The sequence below is a fragment of the Phasianus colchicus genome, chromosome 1, assembly GCF_987193195.1.
Source record: "Phasianus colchicus chromosome 1, bPhaCol1.hap1.1, whole genome shotgun sequence".
Lineage (NCBI taxonomy): Eukaryota > Metazoa > Chordata > Aves > Galliformes > Phasianidae > Phasianus > Phasianus colchicus.
In genome coordinates this window covers 186,805,416-186,824,847 of record NC_143436.1, presented here as the reverse complement: position 1 = coordinate 186,824,847, position 19,432 = coordinate 186,805,416, and the positions used below count along the sequence as shown (strand labels likewise).

Here is a 19,432-nt window from a genome sequence, read left to right as displayed (position 1 = left end):
CTCCAGGGGATACAGATGAACCCCACACACAGTAAGCAGGCTGGCAAGCCAATCCATCCTCCTCCAGCTCTAACCTACTGTTTGTTCTTCCAGTACAGTAAAAATAAACCTTTGTCACTGCTTGAAATCCCATCCCCTGGGAATAACTTGGTGTAAAAGGAACAGCAGCTTCCTAGCAAGAGGATTTCTAAGAGAAGAGCTGGGAGGAGGAGAAGCCTTGCAGGGACAGAAGCAGCTACACTCTGAAGGTGGCAGAGCTCACACTCAGCCTCTAGACATGATTTTGGTGCCACTGAGCAGCATCCCCAGCCTGCCCTCCACCCTGACTTCTGAAGCTCCTCAGAATACAGCCTACTTCACAGCCTCTGTTTGCATACAATCTATCCTGTCTGATGTCAGCTATAAAGTTTTATGACAGCACAATTTAGAAATCATCTTTTGCTATTCAAACTACTGATTGCTACAGATTCCAACAGAGGGCAATTAGACGTCCCTGTGTTTTTCTGCTTCTTTTCTCCACCTTCTGCACACTGCCAGCTTCCCTCCGTTTTGGAAGGTTTGATGCAAAGCTGAGATTTGGGTTATGAAATTTAATCCATTTAGATTTAGCTCAGTCTCCCTTCCAGTGAAGAGTTGCATTAGACATAAGAGAATTGCAGGCAGTTTTACTTTAAATCTCCAAACCCCAATCTGAGCAGCCTGTGCCAGGGCCTCACTGCCCTCCAAGTGAAGAATTTCTCCCTAACACCTAACCTAATTCTCCCCTCTTTTAGTTTAAAACGATTCCTTGTCCTATCACTGTCATAGAATCGTATCATAGAATCATAGAATGGCCTGGGTTGAGAAGGAGCACAATGATCATCAAGTTTCAACCCCCTGTTATGTGATGTTAAGTATGGGTGATGTTAAGAACAGCAGCGAGGCCGTGTTGGCTGAAGAAAGAACAGTTTACAAACACCAGTTTGCCTAGAGAAACAGCAGCTGACCTACAACAAAGGATAGGCTTTATCTCTTAAGGAAAAGCATCTCAATTTCTTTTTCCCATATGAGCAAGACAAAACTCATCAGGAAGGTTTGCATTTGAGCAGCAGCGAGCTCAGTCTCATTCTGAAGGTCGCAGCGGTGGTATGGAGAACCTCACAAAGAACATTTCTGTGGGCATTTTCTTATCAACCTCAGAGCCTGCAGTGCAGAGCACTTAATGCTGAGCAAGAAAGAAAATGCCAGCAGCCCCTCTGACACACAACTCTGACCTTCCTCGGAGGCTTCAGGTCCAGCAGCCACAGCCACAGATAGGAACATTTGTGGTGTCAGTGTGTAGGATGCTTCTGCTTCAGTGGTGCCACTGATGAGGTGATGTTGTGACAAATGCACATCATGACGCTGCTGGGTGCAGTACAGAGCCTTTAATATTCACTCATCTGCTCAAGGAATAAAAATAGATGCTAAACATCTTAAAATTCTGTCTATACACAGCACAGCTGATCCCACTGCAGGACTATCATTACATTCTACTCCTCGTGCTAACAACCCCTTAACATCTTTCAAGACAAAGTTTCAAACACAATGAATCAAAAAATAACAACAAAATACCACATACTTAGAAGTCTTCCTGTTGTGTCTCTGCAGAAAAAGGGTTCTGTTTTTCAGTTCCAGTTCTACATTTATTGTTTATAGTTCAGTTCTGTGAAGATAACTGTACTGCTGGAGATAAGTACAACCAAGAGGGGAACAGCTGATAAAGCACGTGGCTTTGTTTTGAGCCACCAGTTAAAGTACTTTGAGGTGGTGCTTGCAAACATGCATGATTAAGCAGTCCTGACCGTTTAGAAGTGTAGAAACTTTACTCCTTCAAATGCAGAACATTAACTGTCTCCCACGGCTGTTGCTGTAACAACAAACTTCCTTTGTTGGAAGTTCTCTGTCACACCAAACACAAGTCCCTGGCAGAGCTGTAGAACCTCAAGGACTGATTTGTTTTTATTTTTAAAGATCTCACAGTCTCACAGCTGCTTGTCAACAACCTATCTGTGTGACTTCTCTCAGATGAGCATTAGAAGCACAGTAGAAAACGAAGCATCAGTAACAGCACAAATCTGGAAAGCACAGTGCTCTTCCCAGTGCTTTACAACTTCCCAGCTCTAATGGAAGAAAACTCAGTGGTCAACCATGCAAAACCCTGGAAGGGTCAAGGCTTGGGACTCCTCAGCTGCCTACTTGCGTGCTGCAAAAGCTCCGGGAGAGGAGGTGAGAGACAAAATCTGCAAATTCAAATGGTGCTGCTGAACAGCAGTGCTAACACAAAAGCTCACACAGAGGTACAGGATCTGTGGGGCTCTTTCTCCAGAGCAAAGGAGGGAGAGAGCTACTGGAAAACACAGCCAAGCACACCTCTGTGTTATGTAGAAGGAACGGGTGCTCTTCCACCTGCAGGGAACAGCTGCATACAGAGCCAGGAGCTCAGCCAGCAGGGCCCAGCCCACTTCCCAGAAGCAGTTTTCTCTACAAAAAGAGTTGCAGCATCTCAGGAAAAGAAATGACAGCTTATGCACTTACAGTTTCTATGAATGCATTGAACTGTGGTGTTTCAGCTCTGCACCCCTCCAGTGAAGCTGTATGTTTACTCACTGACTTTGGCACAGTGATTACATCTCGTAATACAGCTGCAGCAATTATTTTTTGTTGTTGCCATGACAGCAATGCTGTTAGGTCAGACCTAGAGCAGCAGCTGCTCCCCCAATGCCAGACTCGGACAAGTGCAGCTCTCAACTTTCTTCCCCCCCTCCCTCTAATCACATTGCCTGTATTACCAACATTTCAGTGGCTGTAATGGAAAGAGAGAATTATGAAGTATTATGAATGTGTTTTCTGACTCTCAAGAAGTGTTGCTGTCACGAGGCAGGTAGCACATGTAACACAAGCACATATTCCTCCAGTAGCTGCAGGAGCTCACATGACCCTAAGCATGTTGAAAATCTCTCTTCCAAGTAAACATGGGTATAAGCTGTTGGCATGAGTATGCTATGCATTGCTTCATGGGGTTGGAAATACAGCCAGAACGAGCAAAACCTTTTACAGGATACAAGTCACACCCAACAAAAAAGTATATATATATTTTTTACCTTTACTCACTTGAAAATAAAATCAGGTATATTTTCAAACTAAAAGCTTGGAAAGAATGCTATTACTATAAAAGATGGTAAGAATAAGCTATACTGAGTGCTACACCACCTTTTGTAAAGGCTGTGTTCGTATCCAGCGCATCACTTGGCCAAGATTTGAAACACAACCAAAGTGACTTGAGAGGAAAATACATAAATCCCTTAACAACTGAGATTTTTCCATCAATCATATATTATGTTGTCATCTTTAAATGTCCACTTCAATATTTCACTGAAGTGTACTATGACATCTCCATGAGATCACTCACTTAAGGTTCCAACAACGCCATCACGACTGAACCACACGCACACAGACTGAGCTTTGCGACCACTTGGCTGTGCCTGAAGGACTGGAATCAGTCAGTAAAGAGGAAAAGCCTCCGAGGCCCCCGGGAGTATTCTGCCCCAATCACTATGTTGTTTTGCCCCAGAAACACTGAGCCAAGACAGCCCAGAAACTGCAGGGTTGGGAGCTTGGAGCTATCCCACACAACTGGTTTGGTTGCTAATATAAAGAAACTAAAAGTGAAGATTAACTATGTTTGTAAGTAGGTATTAAGAGAGCTCTCTACCATTTACATATTTATTATAAGAAAAACTGTACACAGATTAAAAGACTTTCCTTATCCTCATGGGAAAAGAAGACACATTATACAATATTCAGTAGGTGGAAGGAGCCTTCCAGCAATGTGAAGAGAAAGCAAGGCCACTTTGCTACAAAAAGGGTGGGTTTCTCAGCTCACGCTGCTCATCACATTCAGCAATTCCTTGACTCTGTTAATAGCAGCACTCACACAATTACAAACCAGCACTGTTACAAATGCAGGCTGTTGTGGAAAGCACTTCACACAGCTGCAATATGTACTGCAAGACAGTTTTTCCCACTATTTACAAGAAGGACAGTAAAAGTAAATTCTCGCAAACAGAAAAATACTCATGAAACACAAACTGGTTTAATTAAAACCAAAAAGGAAAACATACTGAAGGAATAAAACTCCATACATAGCAGTTATTATTTATGAAGCTGTTAACAATTTCGATACAGCATTTTGGAATTTATGACCAAATATTCAGCCTTGAATTCAGAGGGAGAGTGGGGGAACAACCTGCCGAATCCTTCAGCACCACAGCACATAAAACTGTACTACTTGATATATTTCTCCATGAATTTTTTGTGAAATTCTGATCTCAGAGTGTCATTCACAAATCTCTTGTCCTTCTTCGTTTCGTCTATCCCCTTGGCACAATTCTTGAAGACAACATCATCATCCCATCTGAAAGAAAGACGTTTTTAACTTTGGTAAATCAATGCGATGCTATTTATAAAAAACATTTAAATACAGTTTGGCTTTCCTATTTCAATGTATTACAAGCAATTAGTCGTTGGGAGAGAATTTTAGACTTCAAAAAGAAAAGATCTGTTCTTCTAAACCAAGTCATCTTCTAAACAGCCTTGAGTTAGAAGCAATAATATCAGTGCACTGAAGGTTACAGTTTGCAGAAAATAACAGGCACCTGAACAGAGCAGAGAAAACCTTCAATGCTCCTGAATTCTAAACACAAAAGTAACTTAATGCGTAAACAAGAATTCTATTTAGGAAAAGACCATTATCTACTAATTCTAGTGATTCTAAAAACAAAAGTAATACTCTAAAATGAAAGCATGACATCAAATTGAGGAAAACTGGTCCTCCTACTTTTCATACTAATTTGAACAATGTCTGAGAAATGAGTAAGACAAACCACTATATGCAGGGCTCTCATTTTACATCACATGGTTGCAAGATTCGAGCAAGGAAATGATGACATTTAATAGACTCTCAGAGCAACAAGGGAGAACTCAGGGATGGATACTGCAGCATAGACTGCACTGTACCTCCTTTTCACTTTGAAGTTTGCTTGGGGCTGTGCTGGGCCGGTGAGGTTCAGCAGTGGGTTCCCACTCAGGATGTTCTCCATCCGAATCCTTTCTTCTTCAGCCTTTTGCTCTTGCTCCTGAGAACCAGAAATTGATATATATTACATTTCAGGGCCATTTTTTAAATTTAGTTGATAGAGAAAGATAAACATAATTTAGCTGCAAATACATTCATAGCTTTAATTCCCAGCTCAGCCTTCTCAGACCATCTGACACTTGTATATGAGCAGAATAAGGACAGAAGATACACTACACTACAGAGCTTAACATTGCTAATAAACTGTTGATCTAGCAGTACTCAATTCTGCTCTACTTATTTCGAATGTTCCATCAAGTATTCAGTCAAATCCTAGATTTACCATTTACATATTTATTATAAGAAAAACTGTACACAGATTAAAAGACTTTCCTTATCCTCATGAGAAAAGAAGATACATTATACAATATTCAGTAGGTGGAAAGAACCTTCCAGCAATGTGAAACTCCGCTGTCATCTTGAGCACTCTGCTTGGCTTTGACAAGTACCAGTTCCACAGGGACCAATTAAAAAGAGTACTAAGAAATTTAAGGTGAAAACTAAGTGGATAAATAAAAATTATTGAAGAGTTCCAACATTAAGGATCAGAAAGATCTACTGTTAGAAGTGTATCTCAGGCATAAGCCAAGCACTACTGGCAACACAAATTGGAATTCACTGCCCACACTTTCAAAATGGATCACTGCATTTGGTGACTTACATGCTCACAGACTTCAAAATGATTGTGTCACATTTTACATCAATACATTTTTCAGTGCCCTTTCAAATGCATCACAAGGGCTGCTCTTTGGATTACAAGAAGGAAAGCAGAATTTTCTCATTGGGATGACTGTGTTTCCCTTCTCTGCATCCAGTTAAAAAAAATATATCCTCAAGTCTCATTAGTGCAGCAGGAAGCTCAATGCATTGCTTTTATCTATTACAGAAATGAAAAGATGGAGATGATAAATTAAGGTGATTTTCAAAGTGCAGAAAATTCATGGCTGGATTTAAAATATATTAAAAAATAAAATAAATCAATACTGATTTACAGGAATCTCCTGAGAGGTGATCAGATTCTTTATTAAGGCCATTAGAGAAACCTACAGCAGGATGTTAACGTGCAAACACCCCCTGTGCTGTCCAGTATCATACTGGATAGTACTCATGAGAAACTAGCTGCAGCAAGAGCAAGAGTCCAGAGGAGGGCCACTAAGATGATCAGAGGGGCTGGAGCACCTCTCTTGTGGTCTTAAACTGAGACATGGGAGGTTTAGGTTAAATATTAGGAGGAAGTTTTTCACCCAGAGGGTGGTGACACTGCAACAGGTTGCCCAAGGAGGCTGTGGATGCCCCAACCCTGGAGGCACTCAAGGCCAGGCTGGATGTGGCTCTGGGCAGCCTGGTCTGGTGGTTGTTGACCCTGCACATAGCAGGGGGGTTGAAACTGGATGATCTTTGTGGTCCTTTTCACCCAGGCCATTCTATGATTCTATGATATCATTCAATATAAGAACTCAGTATTTCTCAGTTGACAAATGCTTCTACAGAAAGAACTTCTCTCAAGCTGCCACAGCAGCTGCCTTAGAGCTGAACTGTAGGGAAACTCTTCTCAAGGCAGCACACATCAGGTTTCTGAGACATGAACATTGGCAGTGACCCAGAGTTACTGACCCTGAGCACACAGCTGCACGTCTCATTTTTCCATAATCAGACTTTAAAACAGCATGCTAGGCATCATCATAACTTTTATCTGTTTTGTGTAACCCACATCATATCCTTCAATCTCCATCAATCACGTAATTTGCTTTCTGATAATGAAAAAAAGTATTGTCAGACTGAAGAGTAAAAATGTGGTGACAAAAAAAACTGAAATTGAAGAATGCCATAGCACCTGTAAGTGTTATACTGCAAGCAGTGGTCAAAAGGCAGGATGCAGCTCCAGAGGAAGACATCAACATCCAGCTATCTGCCTGCAGGCACTCAAGCTAACAGCTCAGCAGAGAGGTGTACAATACGAGGTTCTAAGGGAGCTGTGCTGCTCTCCATGAGTTTCACACACAAGGAGCTCACTGTGTTCTGGGCTCTGCCGCTGCACTGACTGCATCTCCATCACAGTGGAATGGAAGCTTGCAGAAATAATCTGTAGGTGCATCCCAATTTGGCACTTCTATAGTGATGGCAGTGACTGAAAACATCTACAGATCTTATTTTCATAGATCCATTTCCATATATCCATATCAGCGATGCTGCAGAGCCCCATGGCACCTTGTGCCACCACTGGCTGCCTTCCAGCTCTGCTCACACACAGAACCCAGCTTCCTTTTAGACCTGCAGAGACAGCACAACCAGCAGCAGTAACATACCACATTGACTTATCTTTGTGATTAAAGGCCAACAGATTGGAGTCTGGAAGCACACAGGGAACAGAGGTGTTGAGTAAGACATCGCCAGGTTCGGTCACTTAACAAAGACATCCCAGCACTGCTGGTAGCTCACTCATCACAGGGCAGTCTAGGCTGGATGACATCTCAACAGAGCTGCTGCAACAGCCTTAGACAGCAGGCTAATTCTGAAGATTAGTCTTCAGGAGTTCTCTATTATTTAGCTTCACCAAAACCTCCTGAAGAAGGTATGCAAGAATTAAGAAATGGGTTATTTATTAAAGCTTGTATCCTAGAGACATGACACAGAGGAAATACAAGTTATAACTCACAGTGGTGTAAAGTTGACATTTGCACTTAAGCTGATTTATGCACTCTGGCCAGAGCTGTAGAATTCCTCACCTCCAGCCAAAAAAGGTTTTCATTACATTTCAGAATTTTCCACATAAATCATGCACTGCCCACTCCTCTACTGAAAGCTGGGATGCTCCCAGTGGTACAGCATGGGCTGTATCAAATGGAAAAGACCAGACAGAACCTTCCAGCTGTCTGAGCTTCACACCTCTGGGGCAGATAAAGCACAGCTGCTGGTAAAACAAGCTCAGGGTGCTCCAAAACCAGCACTGTTCTTTTGTGTGGTGGAACAAAGGCATATTAAGCTAAAACACTATGGATGCAGCAAGCCTACAACAGAAGAAAAGCCTAAGGGAGCAAACAGTGCATCCCTATTCATATCATCCTTTTTTAAAATAACATCTTTGTCTGTGTTTCCATTACGTTGTGCTTTGCAACAGCAGTGTGCTGTACCAACCACGTGCAGGGATGAACCAGAAATCAGCCCTGTTATTGGGAAATAACTCCTTCTGTTGCCACTGTGCAGGTGGTAAAGGCAACAGAACAGGAACGTCACAGTGTGAGGAATCAGCAGGCAGAGGGAATCCCACAAGCCAAGGAAGCAGATGGAGATGATGCCACATGAATGGGATGTCACAGTGAGCATCCATTGTGCAGCTGAACTTCTTATGCAACATCACAGTTAGGGAGAAAGCAGACAGAACTACATTAACCTTAACTGAACAATTATTCATAGAATGATAGAACAGTTTGGGTTGGAAAAGACCTCAAGGATCATGAAGCTTCAACCTCCCTGCCACATGCAGGGCCACCAACCTCCACATTCAGTACCAGACCAGGCTGCCCAGGGCCCCATCCAACCTGGCTTTGAACACCTGCAGGGATGGGGCATCCACAGCCTTTCTGGGCAGCCTGTTCCAGCAGGCAAGAATAACAGTCCCATGGCATACTTGTTTCTGACTACAAAATAAAGAAAAACAGTATTGTTACCACAATTATTTTTTTTTAGTATAGTTCCTATCCTAAGTGCAGAGCAAAGGAAAGTGCTGAAATGATTCCAGTGTATTACAATGAGTTACCTTGCTCAGTTTTTGCAGACATAGAATTGCTGCAAAAAAAACCAAAATATCTGTACTGCACTGAAGGCTAAAACTCACACAACATTATTTCAATGCCAGTTTTTGACCAACAAACAACAACAGCACTGCCTTTAGCAACAGGGAATAAGATTTAATAATACCCAATAAAAGACTTAATCCATCCCAGTAATATAATCTATATAAATCACTAACTCTACTCAAATAATGGACTAAAATTCCACAAAATAAACATACAAGGCACTTGTAACCGTGGTGTCTCTATGCAGAGTTGATGCCATCCTTCCCACAAAAGATGGGCCATTACCACTATTTCTTGACAAGGATGAGAATTGCTAGCTCATCTCACAAACACTTAAGGAAGAAATACACCTGATCAGCTCCTTGGCCTCTTCACTGAAATCCTTCTTAATCATTACCTTACACTTTAGTTTTAATTATACGCTTATAATTTAAGTGAAAGAGTTCATGCATAGGGATTCATTTCATGTTTTAGCTGGAAGAAGTCGAGGACATGGCTAAAACACAGAACAGAGCAAAGGCCTGTTTCAGCCATCAGTAAAGTGGGACATTTACTTATAGAGTAGCACTTTGTGAAATAAAGTTGCAAGAAAACAAACCCAAAACTTTCAGTCTGTTCTCAGATCAGCATAGAAGGATTGGAAGCTAAAACAGCTCTGCTGGAACAGTGCACATCTGTTCAGCTGCTCAATGGTTTGAGGTTTGTTTCTAATTATTTCAATTTACCTTTTATGGAAATGCTTGAGAACTGAAAATTAAGACTGCTGTAATGCTGAATTTGGAATATTCCCACAAGACCCTACCATGGATGGTCAGCACAGACAGCAGTCCTCATGCTGTTTCAGACAATCCAGAACTATTCCACAAAAACAGCTTCCAGAACTGAAATGTTCTGGTCAGCTCCATCTCCATTGGGAACAACCAGAGGGTTTGAAGTGACAGGGCAGGAAGAAAGTCAGAACAAATGCCTTTTGGCTTTTTAATTTATGCTGATTACTTTGTATCTAAAGAATACAAAGGAATTTGAGAAATTAGCAGGTTTTGAGTAGTCTCTTACTTGGTTGACAAACAACTTCCTTCACACTGGTATTTCTGTTTAAACCATAAGAAAGTTAGAATCTCTTAATACTAGCCTTTACCAAAACTAGGTTTAGAGGTTTTCAAAGAAAACTGGTACTACCACAGGAGAGAATTTACCAGAGAACACAGCTAAGTAAAAGACAGCATGCTTCTGGCTTCCAGTTTTAGCTGCCTGAGCAGAAATGTGTTTTAGAATAAACAGTCCTCCTTCCACGGCACCTTAAATAGCAGACACCAAAGCAATGAGTGAAAAGAGTTCACTAAAATAAACCATTCCCCCTAAATGAAGTCTCAGAAATAACTGCACTAGCATTTTAGGGTAATTATCAGAAAAAAATAACAACATACAGCACAAATTTGGGATACAGAACTATTTTCAGCCCGTTCTATCCTGTTCAAGAACACTCACAGGCAAACTGATCTGCCCATAGAACAACACAGATTGAAGAACAAGGTGCAGAAAGTGAAGAACTCCTCACTCTGCTCTTTCCCTTTGGCCTTGCCACTGCTTTACTCAAGCTACCTGTTAAGGACTACACTGCTTCAGTAGAGAAACCATTTTTTTTCCAAGTGGATTAGGATTAACAGCAGCTACAAAAAAGAGTTTAATGAGATGTTACCCTAAAGTCAACCAGATAACAAACATAAAGTTACCTACTAAATTAGGTTTAAATCACAGTTTGCAAGACATGGTAATGTGAAATCCACATACATCATGGGAAAAAAGATTTACATAAATTGGTTGCAAAACTTTTTGTCAGTAATGCCTTATGCTAAGGATGGGGAGGTAAAAGCATTATCTAGAGATCTCACCCTTAAAGACAGCATAAATATGAGACCTTCTCTCAGGAGAGCCTTATTACTGAAGATTCCAATGCTGCACTCTGCTTTGGTCTTCACTTTTCATCACTGTTCTCTACACTCCAAAGAACAGCAGGAAAATACAACTCCAACTACACCACAGTGCCCACTATTTAACGAAGATGTCAACACTCATTAGGTAATTTTTAAGGTTAATTTGAATTAACCTTCACTCAATGAAAAAATGACCAGAGCAATAATATGCACTACTACAAATAGCTGATGGTCATTTTGCAGATGAAATAGGGGATTCATTGTGTGTATAGAGTTTGCATGCAGCACTGGGCACTGTAACAAGCCCTACCTCTGGTGTGTGGGGAGCAGCCAGGAAAGCAAAGAGCACCACCAGTTAAACCACAGCAAAACAGAACGAGTGCCATACTAAAGAATTCAGAGCTTTTAGCACCCTCTATTGACAAGCTGAGAGTTCTGTAGGTGTAACACCTGATTTTTACATGCCAACAGAGAAATGTGCTTGTTTCTGCACAGTGTGATTTACTTTCAAGAATCAACAGACTTCTACAGGAAAGCTTCTATACTGAAGCAGCACGGCATACATTTTAACCTTCTGAAGTATTTTACCACTGTAGACTTCATCAGTTCTTATAGGCTCTGTTGACTTGAAGAATTAAACTCTCTAGGTTCAAGAGTGGTCACTGGTGCCTACAGCAGTTAAAACACCATTCTTTCCTACCTGCTCCTACTGCCTGCTGTACACCATGCCCTGTTTCCTGCCAGTTGTTTCTAGTGGAGAGCATTCCTGAAAATCCACATCACCAGTTAAACTATAAGGCTGTATATTATGCTATGGAAATGAATTCATTTCATTTTTGTGGATGTATTTTCAAAATATGGTCACCTGTGCATAATCATATCAAAACAGTTCCAGTTTTATAGTTTCAATTGGCATTCCTTGCCAAGGCAACACAGTACTAATGTAAAAGATCAAAAGCATCAAAGAATATGCTGATATTTTTAATTCTTTTATAAAAATCTCATTTCTTGCTTCAAGAAAGCTGATTAACAAAGGAAATATTCCACTGGATGATGCCATGGGTAGATCACCAGCACCATTAGAGTCTGATATGACACCTGTCTTCAGAGAAAGACTTGCACATCAAGAGCAAGATTAACTTAGCTCAAATGGCTCTACAAAGCATCTGCAAAGTAAATAAAACATTTTAGCAAAACACTCACCCATAAACACGTCTTCTAAAGAAAGAATTTCTGATATGTCATTAGACATAAGAACAAAGCCATCAGATTGACCTGAGAAGCTTGTTTTGATGTGTTGTGCCAGCTCTGAGCTTGGCATTCGCTTTGTTTACCAGTTCCCACCTGTCCTAAGAATTTAAGGCACAACAGTTTTACTAAGCATGTTTGAAAAAAACAAAACAAAACAAAAAAAAACAGATGCTCCTTAGTGGGAATGAGTGAGATTCTACCTTCCGAGCCTGTTCCTCAGCTCGCTCCTTCTTTATTTTTTCCAGTTCAGCCAGAAGGGCTGCAGTGTCATCATCATCACTGTCTTCCAGGTCATCATCCTCATCATCCTCCTAACAGCAACAGAAGTAGAAAAGAAACAGTTTATGAATTTCGTGTAATAGACACTGCTTTTCATTCTGAACATTGACTGCAGAGATGTCTCTCTTGTTTGAAAAAAAGTTATGAGAAGTCCCCCACACAGTTCAGGTGCATTTAGCTAAGGCTGACTTCTGAAGCATACCAGTGCTCGTAGGAGCAGCAAATATAATATAGATGGTTCATTTGCTCCTATACCATAAAGACAAAAATGTGTTTGCATTTTCAGATGACTGCAATTCTTATTTTTTAATAATTCAAATGCCATGTTCCTGACAGATCCCAGAGAGCTGGCACTCTTAATCATTGTAACACAAGTCATTATAATTGTATGCCTAAATACCTCATCCAGTATTGCTGGGACCAAATATAGCACTATTAGAAACAAAACAAACATCAGCACGTTGTCAGTACCTGAACAACTCCAATACATCAACACAAGGAAAGGAGCCAAGAACTCTTTATTCATGCAGACAATCAGCATATCTCAATTGCTTTACCTTTGAGGAATTCTGACTGAGTCAGTACTTAGACTGAGGCTAAAAAAACCACCAATCATTTAAGCAGTTCTTGTATGCTAGTAGTCACAGCATCCTTGCCCCCTTCTAGAAACACTACTGATTGCAGTGTAAAACTACTATGGACTTCCATCAGAATAGAGGAACTGGATGTAGAGTATCCCCAAACCAGTTCTGAGTTACAAGTCTTAGTTTATATATATATTCTTAAATATCTAGAAGTTCACATTCCAGATATTGGCAAAACCCCAAGACAGGACAATGAAAGAAAAGAAGACAGAAGAATGCATACATCAGTTAGAGGGTCATCAGCATCGAGGTTTGCTGCAGGAATCTGGTCCAGCCGAGGCTTCTTAGACACAGAAGATGATGTTGTATGTTCTATGAGATAAGATTAAAATAAATTAATTAATTTAAAACAGCACAAAGCCAATTTCACTTAACTGCATCTAAGTCAGAAATTGATAAAAAAAAACCATTAATAAGTTGTCTTGCATTAGAGTAAGAAATATGAGCTTAAGCTTAGTTTCTCCTCACTCCTCAGTCTTGACACCTATGCCTATTCCTCCCATGCAAGCATCTCCAAACAAAGCACTAATATCCCCAACCTTATCTTTTAGCCTCCAAGTGTTTCTAAAGTCATTATTTCACAAAGAACAGCAGAAGCTGTGGAGAAATATCCTTATTATATATATATTCAGTTGAGTGTTTCCATTGCAGACCACCCAACCAAGCATTACTATTATCTACTTGGGTACAATAACATCTTTAAGTTGTGAATTAGGAAGTCCCATAATACTCTCTACTTGGCTCTGGTGAGGCCCCGTCTGCAGCACTGCATCCAGGCCTGGGGCCCCCAGTACAGGAAGGACGTGGAGCTCTTACAGCAGGTCCAGAGAAGAGCCACTAAGATGATCAGAGGGCTGGAGCACCTCTCCTACGAGGAAACGTTGAGGGAACTGGGATTGTTTAGCTTGGAGAAGAGAAGGGAGACCTCATTGTGGCCTTCCAGTACTTGAAGGGAGTGTATAAACAGCAGGGGGAACGGCTGTTTACAGGGTGGATAGTGATAGAACAAGGGGGAATGGTTTTAAACTGAGACAGGGGAGGTTTAGGTTAGATATTGGGAGAAATTTTTTCACACAGAAGGTGGTGACACACTGGAACAGGTTGCCCAAGGAGGCTGTGGATGCCCCATCCCTGGAGGCACTCAAGGCCAGGCTGGATGTGGCTCTGGGCAGCCTTGGTGACCCTGCACAAGCAAGGGGGTTGAAATTAGGTGATCATTGTGGTCCTTTTCAACCCAGGCCATTCTATCATTCTACGATTCTGTACACTTCACAATTTAGGTACTAAAGTTGGTCAAGCTTCATATTAAAAAAAATGTTTGTTATTTGTTTGAGAAATATTCAACTTTGATTTTTGTTTTAATTCTCACTTCACAGTACCTGAACTTAATCAGATACTTTAAAAAGTGATTTATTACTTCACTGATGACTGTAATAGTTGAAGATGAGTCATTCCCTTTTTCCTTCCTGTTTTGTTTGTCCGAGCACCAAAAAAAAAAAAAAAAAAAAGCTCTTTGTTAACTGTACATACTTGCTGCCAATTCATTACAGCCATTCTGTATCAGCTGTCCTGCTTGATGCTTCCCTACTGGCTGGGCTAGATTTTTTTGCTAGCATGAAGCCAGCATGAAAGCCAGTGACACTTGCAGGTCCACAGCTCGGAACCATCAGGCCAATATCCCACATTGTGCTCTCCTAACACAATGTCTAACTCATGAACTTATAATGTGGAATTTTGTGTGAGAACAGTGTCATGTAAAGGTACTAAGATCTGGTTGTTAAAGGTTGGATTTTACCTCTGGTTGGTCTGTCTCTGTTCTTTTCCCTCGCAGCAACCCGCTCTCTCTCCTCTAGCTCCCTTCTGAAGTCACGGTTACGCACCTCTTCAGGAGCATCCTGAGTGGCCTGTCTGAAACAGCAACGAGGGGAAAAGGCTGAAGCTGACAGTCAGGAACTAATAGCAGTTTATCAAACGAGGCCAACAGATCCAGTGGTGAACATTTCTACTCTTTATACGTAGCTGGGTACCATGTGGACACGCTTCTTCCTCTGTCTGTGTTACACACACAAGAGCATTAAAGACACACACTCCTTCAGTGGCTCTCAAATGAATTTTAAAGATCTAGATACATTTTTTGCAAAATCATGCTGACTAGATCTGTATTTTGCAGGTAGTTCTAAATCTGTTCTCTGCAGCACAAACTCAGTGTCCAAACTGACATCTACCAACACTCTGGTTAACTCTTCACCATTTTATCATCTCACATTGCTGTTGCAAACAAATCTCCCAGGCTTGCAAGACCAAAACTAGAGCATGCTTTTCTCCAATCTTTTCTCCCCATAAAACAGAAGAGACAAAGTACCATTGCAGGGGGAAAAAAAAGAAAAAAAGAAATATGGAGGGAATGAGCACAACACTAGCTTTAGTGAAATACATTTCAACTGCATCTTTTCCCCTCTTTTATATAATACACATAGGCAAAAATCAACAGACTATTTATATTCAAGTCATGCTAAGTTCCACCTAGAACACGCTGAACTTCTCTGGAAGACTTGAGAAGAACTGATGAATAAAAACAAGCAGAAATTCCTTTCACCTTACTGTGAACTCAGGTTTGGAAATAAGAGTGCCTGGAAGAAACCCAGGCTCCAGTCATTATAAATACACAACAAGCACAGGCTGTCTTTATGCTGAAGCATTTCATTTGCTTTTATAATTAAAAACTTGAATTCAGAATCCCTGACATGGCTGAAAAAATCCCCCCCAGGCCCTGTGTCAATGAGGCATGGGAGAGTGGGACTGAAATACCAAATCTTTCCTGCAATTATGCAGTCCTGGCAAATTAGCAAAGACAATTTTGTATCACATATTTGGGAGAATGAACTTAAGACACTTAATGCCCCCTCACACACACATGCACACACTTAAAGGGATCTGTTACCACACACATTGTATATTCCTGTATGTATTTCTCCCCACACACTCCTTTCAGAACAGACTGGTGTTCCACGCTCCTGCTCTATTTAAAGAGACAAACCACCAGCCATTTTTCCCATAAGAGCACATTTTGTGCTGTTGCTTTTGGTATTCTCCAAACATTCCAGCTCCCATATCCACGTTACCTTCAAACGTTATTCAAATGGGCAGGAGGGAAGCAGTGAAAGGGTAAACATCTGCATTAAGAAAGTAAAACCCAAGCAGTAGTTTAAGCTAGAAAAAAAACAAGCTATTTTTAGGCTGACACAATTCAGTTAAATCCAAGTGGCACACTGACTACAGATTTTGTGCTATCTTAAAAGAGTATAAACAAATTATTAAGCATTCCAAACACAGGATAATATTCATATAAAATCCCGTTATCTTTCACACCAATTGAAGCAAATGACTCATCTAAAACCTCAGTGTTTAACATCAGCTCTTCCAACACCTACTAATGTCCAAGTGCTGTTTCACATTGCTCTGTCCCTTCTTAGTGCTCTTTCCCAGTGGTTCTTTGCCAATACATGTCTTAAAAGATGGAAAATCAAGTCATTTTCAACTTAATACCTCTTATCCCATCCTGTTCTGCAAGTAACAGCACCTTATAGCACAGCTGTCTCTGTATGCTCCCACCTCTTTTCTCCAACTCCACTACATGAAATGCTTTATCTCTAAATATTACCTTCTCATGATTCACTTCCACAGGCAGTTATCCATAGCACTAAAACTAAACCTCCCAAATCAGTTGCAACCCATTCAGTTTCCTAAGTCTGCTTTTGAGATGCGCAGTTGCAGCACTGCTGCACAATATCTGTGTCTGCTTAATGTCAAGCAAACAAATATCTAATGTGAAAAAAAATTCAGAGCATTGGTCACATCAAAAAGAAAGAAAACAATGAAACATCCCCAGCCTGCTTTGCTGTAAGCCAGACAATAACAATACTTACCTGTATTTGATTTTAGTATGAGAGGGAAGGTCTCTGCTGGAATACTGCTTGGATAGCTGACTTAAGTCTCCTTCACCTTTTCCTCTTCCTCCTCTTGCAGGCTCAAACGTTGGCCTTGCTGCTGTCGTCATTTTAGTTACTACAGAGTCAAGGGCAAAAAACAGTCATTACTATAACTTAAAGTGAAAGACATTCCCCAGAAGCTACATTGTTCCTGGAACAGTTGCAGCAACAGCAAATTCCACTACACAATACAAACTATCATTTGGCACATGAGCCTTAAAGCTTAAGGAGTTTTTTTTATTGGCAGCTTTTATTCAGATGTTCTAAAAACGAAGACTTTTCCAACATTTCTGAAAGATGGTAGAGACTCAAACAAGATTGTGAGGTCCTGTTTATAAAAGTGGATGAAACGCCAGGAGCCAGACTCCTATCCTTAAGTCTTGGTAGAAGTGTAAATCAACTCTTTTCCCTCTGGAAAAAACACAGCCAAATATGACAGCCTATTGGAAACGATCTCTCAATTATGCCTCAAAGCTTATCTTAGCATTATCACCACAAATGCCAGCCAAGGTGGACTGCATCATGCTGGTGCTGATAACTGAACTGTGACGATGGTCACACATTCCAAACACTCCAGTCCTCACCCTGGTCTGGTTCATTTCTCCAGTACAGGCACAGCATCAACACTGGTAATGCAGGAGAGCTCCAGCTGGCCAGCAAACCTTCTGAAGTGCTTATGTGAATTAAGTGCAATTAACAAAACACCTTGCTCAGACAAACACAGAAGTTCACCAACTCTCTTACAGAAACTACAGAAACCCATACAGCACCAACAGGATCTAATAATGAAATAACTGATGCCAAGAAGTGCAGGGATGGCAAAGGACTGAAAGGGGCTCAGCTCAGTCTCAGCTACAGAACAGCTGTCAACACACACTGTGCTCAGCACCGCAGACAGCAGCTGGAGACCCTGCAGGCCCCAAACCATAGAGCCAAAAGTTTAGGGCAGTCCACCAAGGCAAAAACAATCCACTAAAAAACCAATGAAACAAAACAATAAAACCAACCAGACAAACAAAAATCCTGGATGATCCATCAGTGCCATCTTCAGTCTGTTAAATGAAACTACACACATTTCTGCCTCACCAGCACATGGCACATCCATAAGCACAGCCTAAGAACTTAAAAGAAAGAGACACTCAGAATGTGATGAGGCCCTGGCACTGCTTCCCAGAGAGCTGTGGTGCCCCATCCTTGGAGGTGCTCAAGGCCAGGTTGGATGGGCCCTGGGCAGCCTGAGCTGGTGGAAGGCAACCAGCCCATGGCAGGGGTTGGATATGGGTGGGCTCTGAGGTCCCTTCCAACGCATTCTATGATTCCATGAAGAGAGGCAGCCAGCACAAGCCCTCACTCACTGCTCCCAACTGCAGACACTTGTAGTGACTCTGTGCAGGTGAACCAGAGTTCGGCAGGCCTTGTTGGCTTTGTGCAGAGCCACGACCAGAGAAAGACGTGACCCCAGGACTTATGTCTGTTATTTATAGGTAACGGAAGGGATCTCCGAGTTCAAGCCCCGACCCGACTGCGTACACCCATGGAGCATTACCAAATCCCACGGAAACCGCGCCTGCAGCATCTTTCTGGGCTCATCCATTCATCTGGGCCGTAAGGGACCCGAATTCCGCCTGCAGCCACTCAGGCCCGTTCGTTCCGACCAGGTTCCGGCAGCGCAGCACTGGAGCAGCCCCTGCAGTGCCGCACAAAGCCGGGCCAGCCCAGCCAGGCCGCCCCGCTGCCTCAGCCTCCCTTCCAGTCCCACCGGGTCGCCAACCACCTCCCCACGCTCAGAACCCCCGATTCAGTCCCCTCAACCCCCGCCTCTGACCTCAGATCTCCTCCCGCTGAGCAGCCAGGCCCTACACCACCGCCATCATCCCGCCCACTACCCACAAGGCGCGGCGCGGCGGCCACAGAGCAGAGCAGCGGAAGGAGAACCTACCATAGAGATGGAGACCGGAAGGACTTCTTACGTCTCTGCGGAAGCATGTCCGCCATGTTTGCTACCGAGGCGGAAGTTGGTGCCCGAGTAGCGATGGCGGCTTTCTTCCACCTCCTCTGTAGCGCGGCCTGGACTTGCGGTGCGAGCTGCTCCTTGCCCTGCTGTCCTCAAGCTTTGTCCGTCCAGGCTGTGCCTGGCCGATCCCCTCGCGCCTTCCTCACTCTCCTGTGAGCTTCAGCCACCTCCCCCGCATGGACAAGCCGCTGTCGGGGCCTCTGTCACAAATGGGTCTGAGAACAGAGGGGTAGGAACGAGTCCAGGCCACGAGCTGGAGGGAGGAGCAGGGCCCTCCAGTCCTTGTGTCAACAGCGTCACCTCCGCCTGTCTCCCAGCTAGCAGCTCTGCACAGCTGATGCCCTTAACGTGGGGTATATTCATTGCTGT

General features: G+C 42.3%; 1 protein-coding gene across 3 annotated transcripts; it reads right to left on the bottom strand.

The window, feature by feature from the left end:
* Window positions 1–1,391: 1,391 nt before the first annotated feature.
* On the bottom strand, window positions 1,392–19,280 carry CWC15 (CWC15 spliceosome associated protein). 3 transcript variants are annotated; one of them, XM_031616131.2, is made up of 7 exons: window positions 18,989–19,280; window positions 16,987–17,125; window positions 14,856–14,968; window positions 13,284–13,372; window positions 12,338–12,448; window positions 5,038–5,156; window positions 1,392–4,435 (listed from the first exon to the last, which is right to left on the bottom strand). In XM_031616131.2, exons 2-7 carry the CDS (start codon window positions 17,115–17,117, stop codon window positions 4,306–4,308), a joined length of 693 nt encoding a protein of 230 aa, XP_031471991.1. In that variant the 5' UTR covers window positions 17,118–17,125; window positions 18,989–19,280; the 3' UTR covers window positions 1,392–4,305. The 3 variants fall into 3 exon arrangements, with proteins under 3 accessions (XP_031471991.1, XP_031471989.1, XP_031471992.1); XM_031616129.2 differs by lacking the exon at window positions 18,989–19,280 and adding an exon at window positions 18,875–18,979; XM_031616132.2 differs by lacking the exon at window positions 18,989–19,280 and adding an exon at window positions 18,596–18,818.
* Window positions 19,281–19,432: the final 152 nt, after the last annotated feature.

Excerpts from the sequence above, each read along its gene's own strand:
- CWC15 (XM_031616131.2), bottom strand. The coding sequence starts at position 17,117 with ATGACGACAGCAGCAAGGCCAACGTTTGAGCCTGCAAGAGGAGGAAGA. Across the intron at positions 13,373-14,855 it reads CAGAGACAGACCAACCAGAG|AACATACAACATCATCTTCT; the intron begins GTAAAATCCAAC and ends CTTATCTCATAG. Across the intron at positions 5,157-12,337 it reads CTGAGGAACAGGCTCGGAAG|GAGCAAGAGCAAAAGGCTGA; the intron begins GTAGAATCTCAC and ends TCTGGTTCTCAG.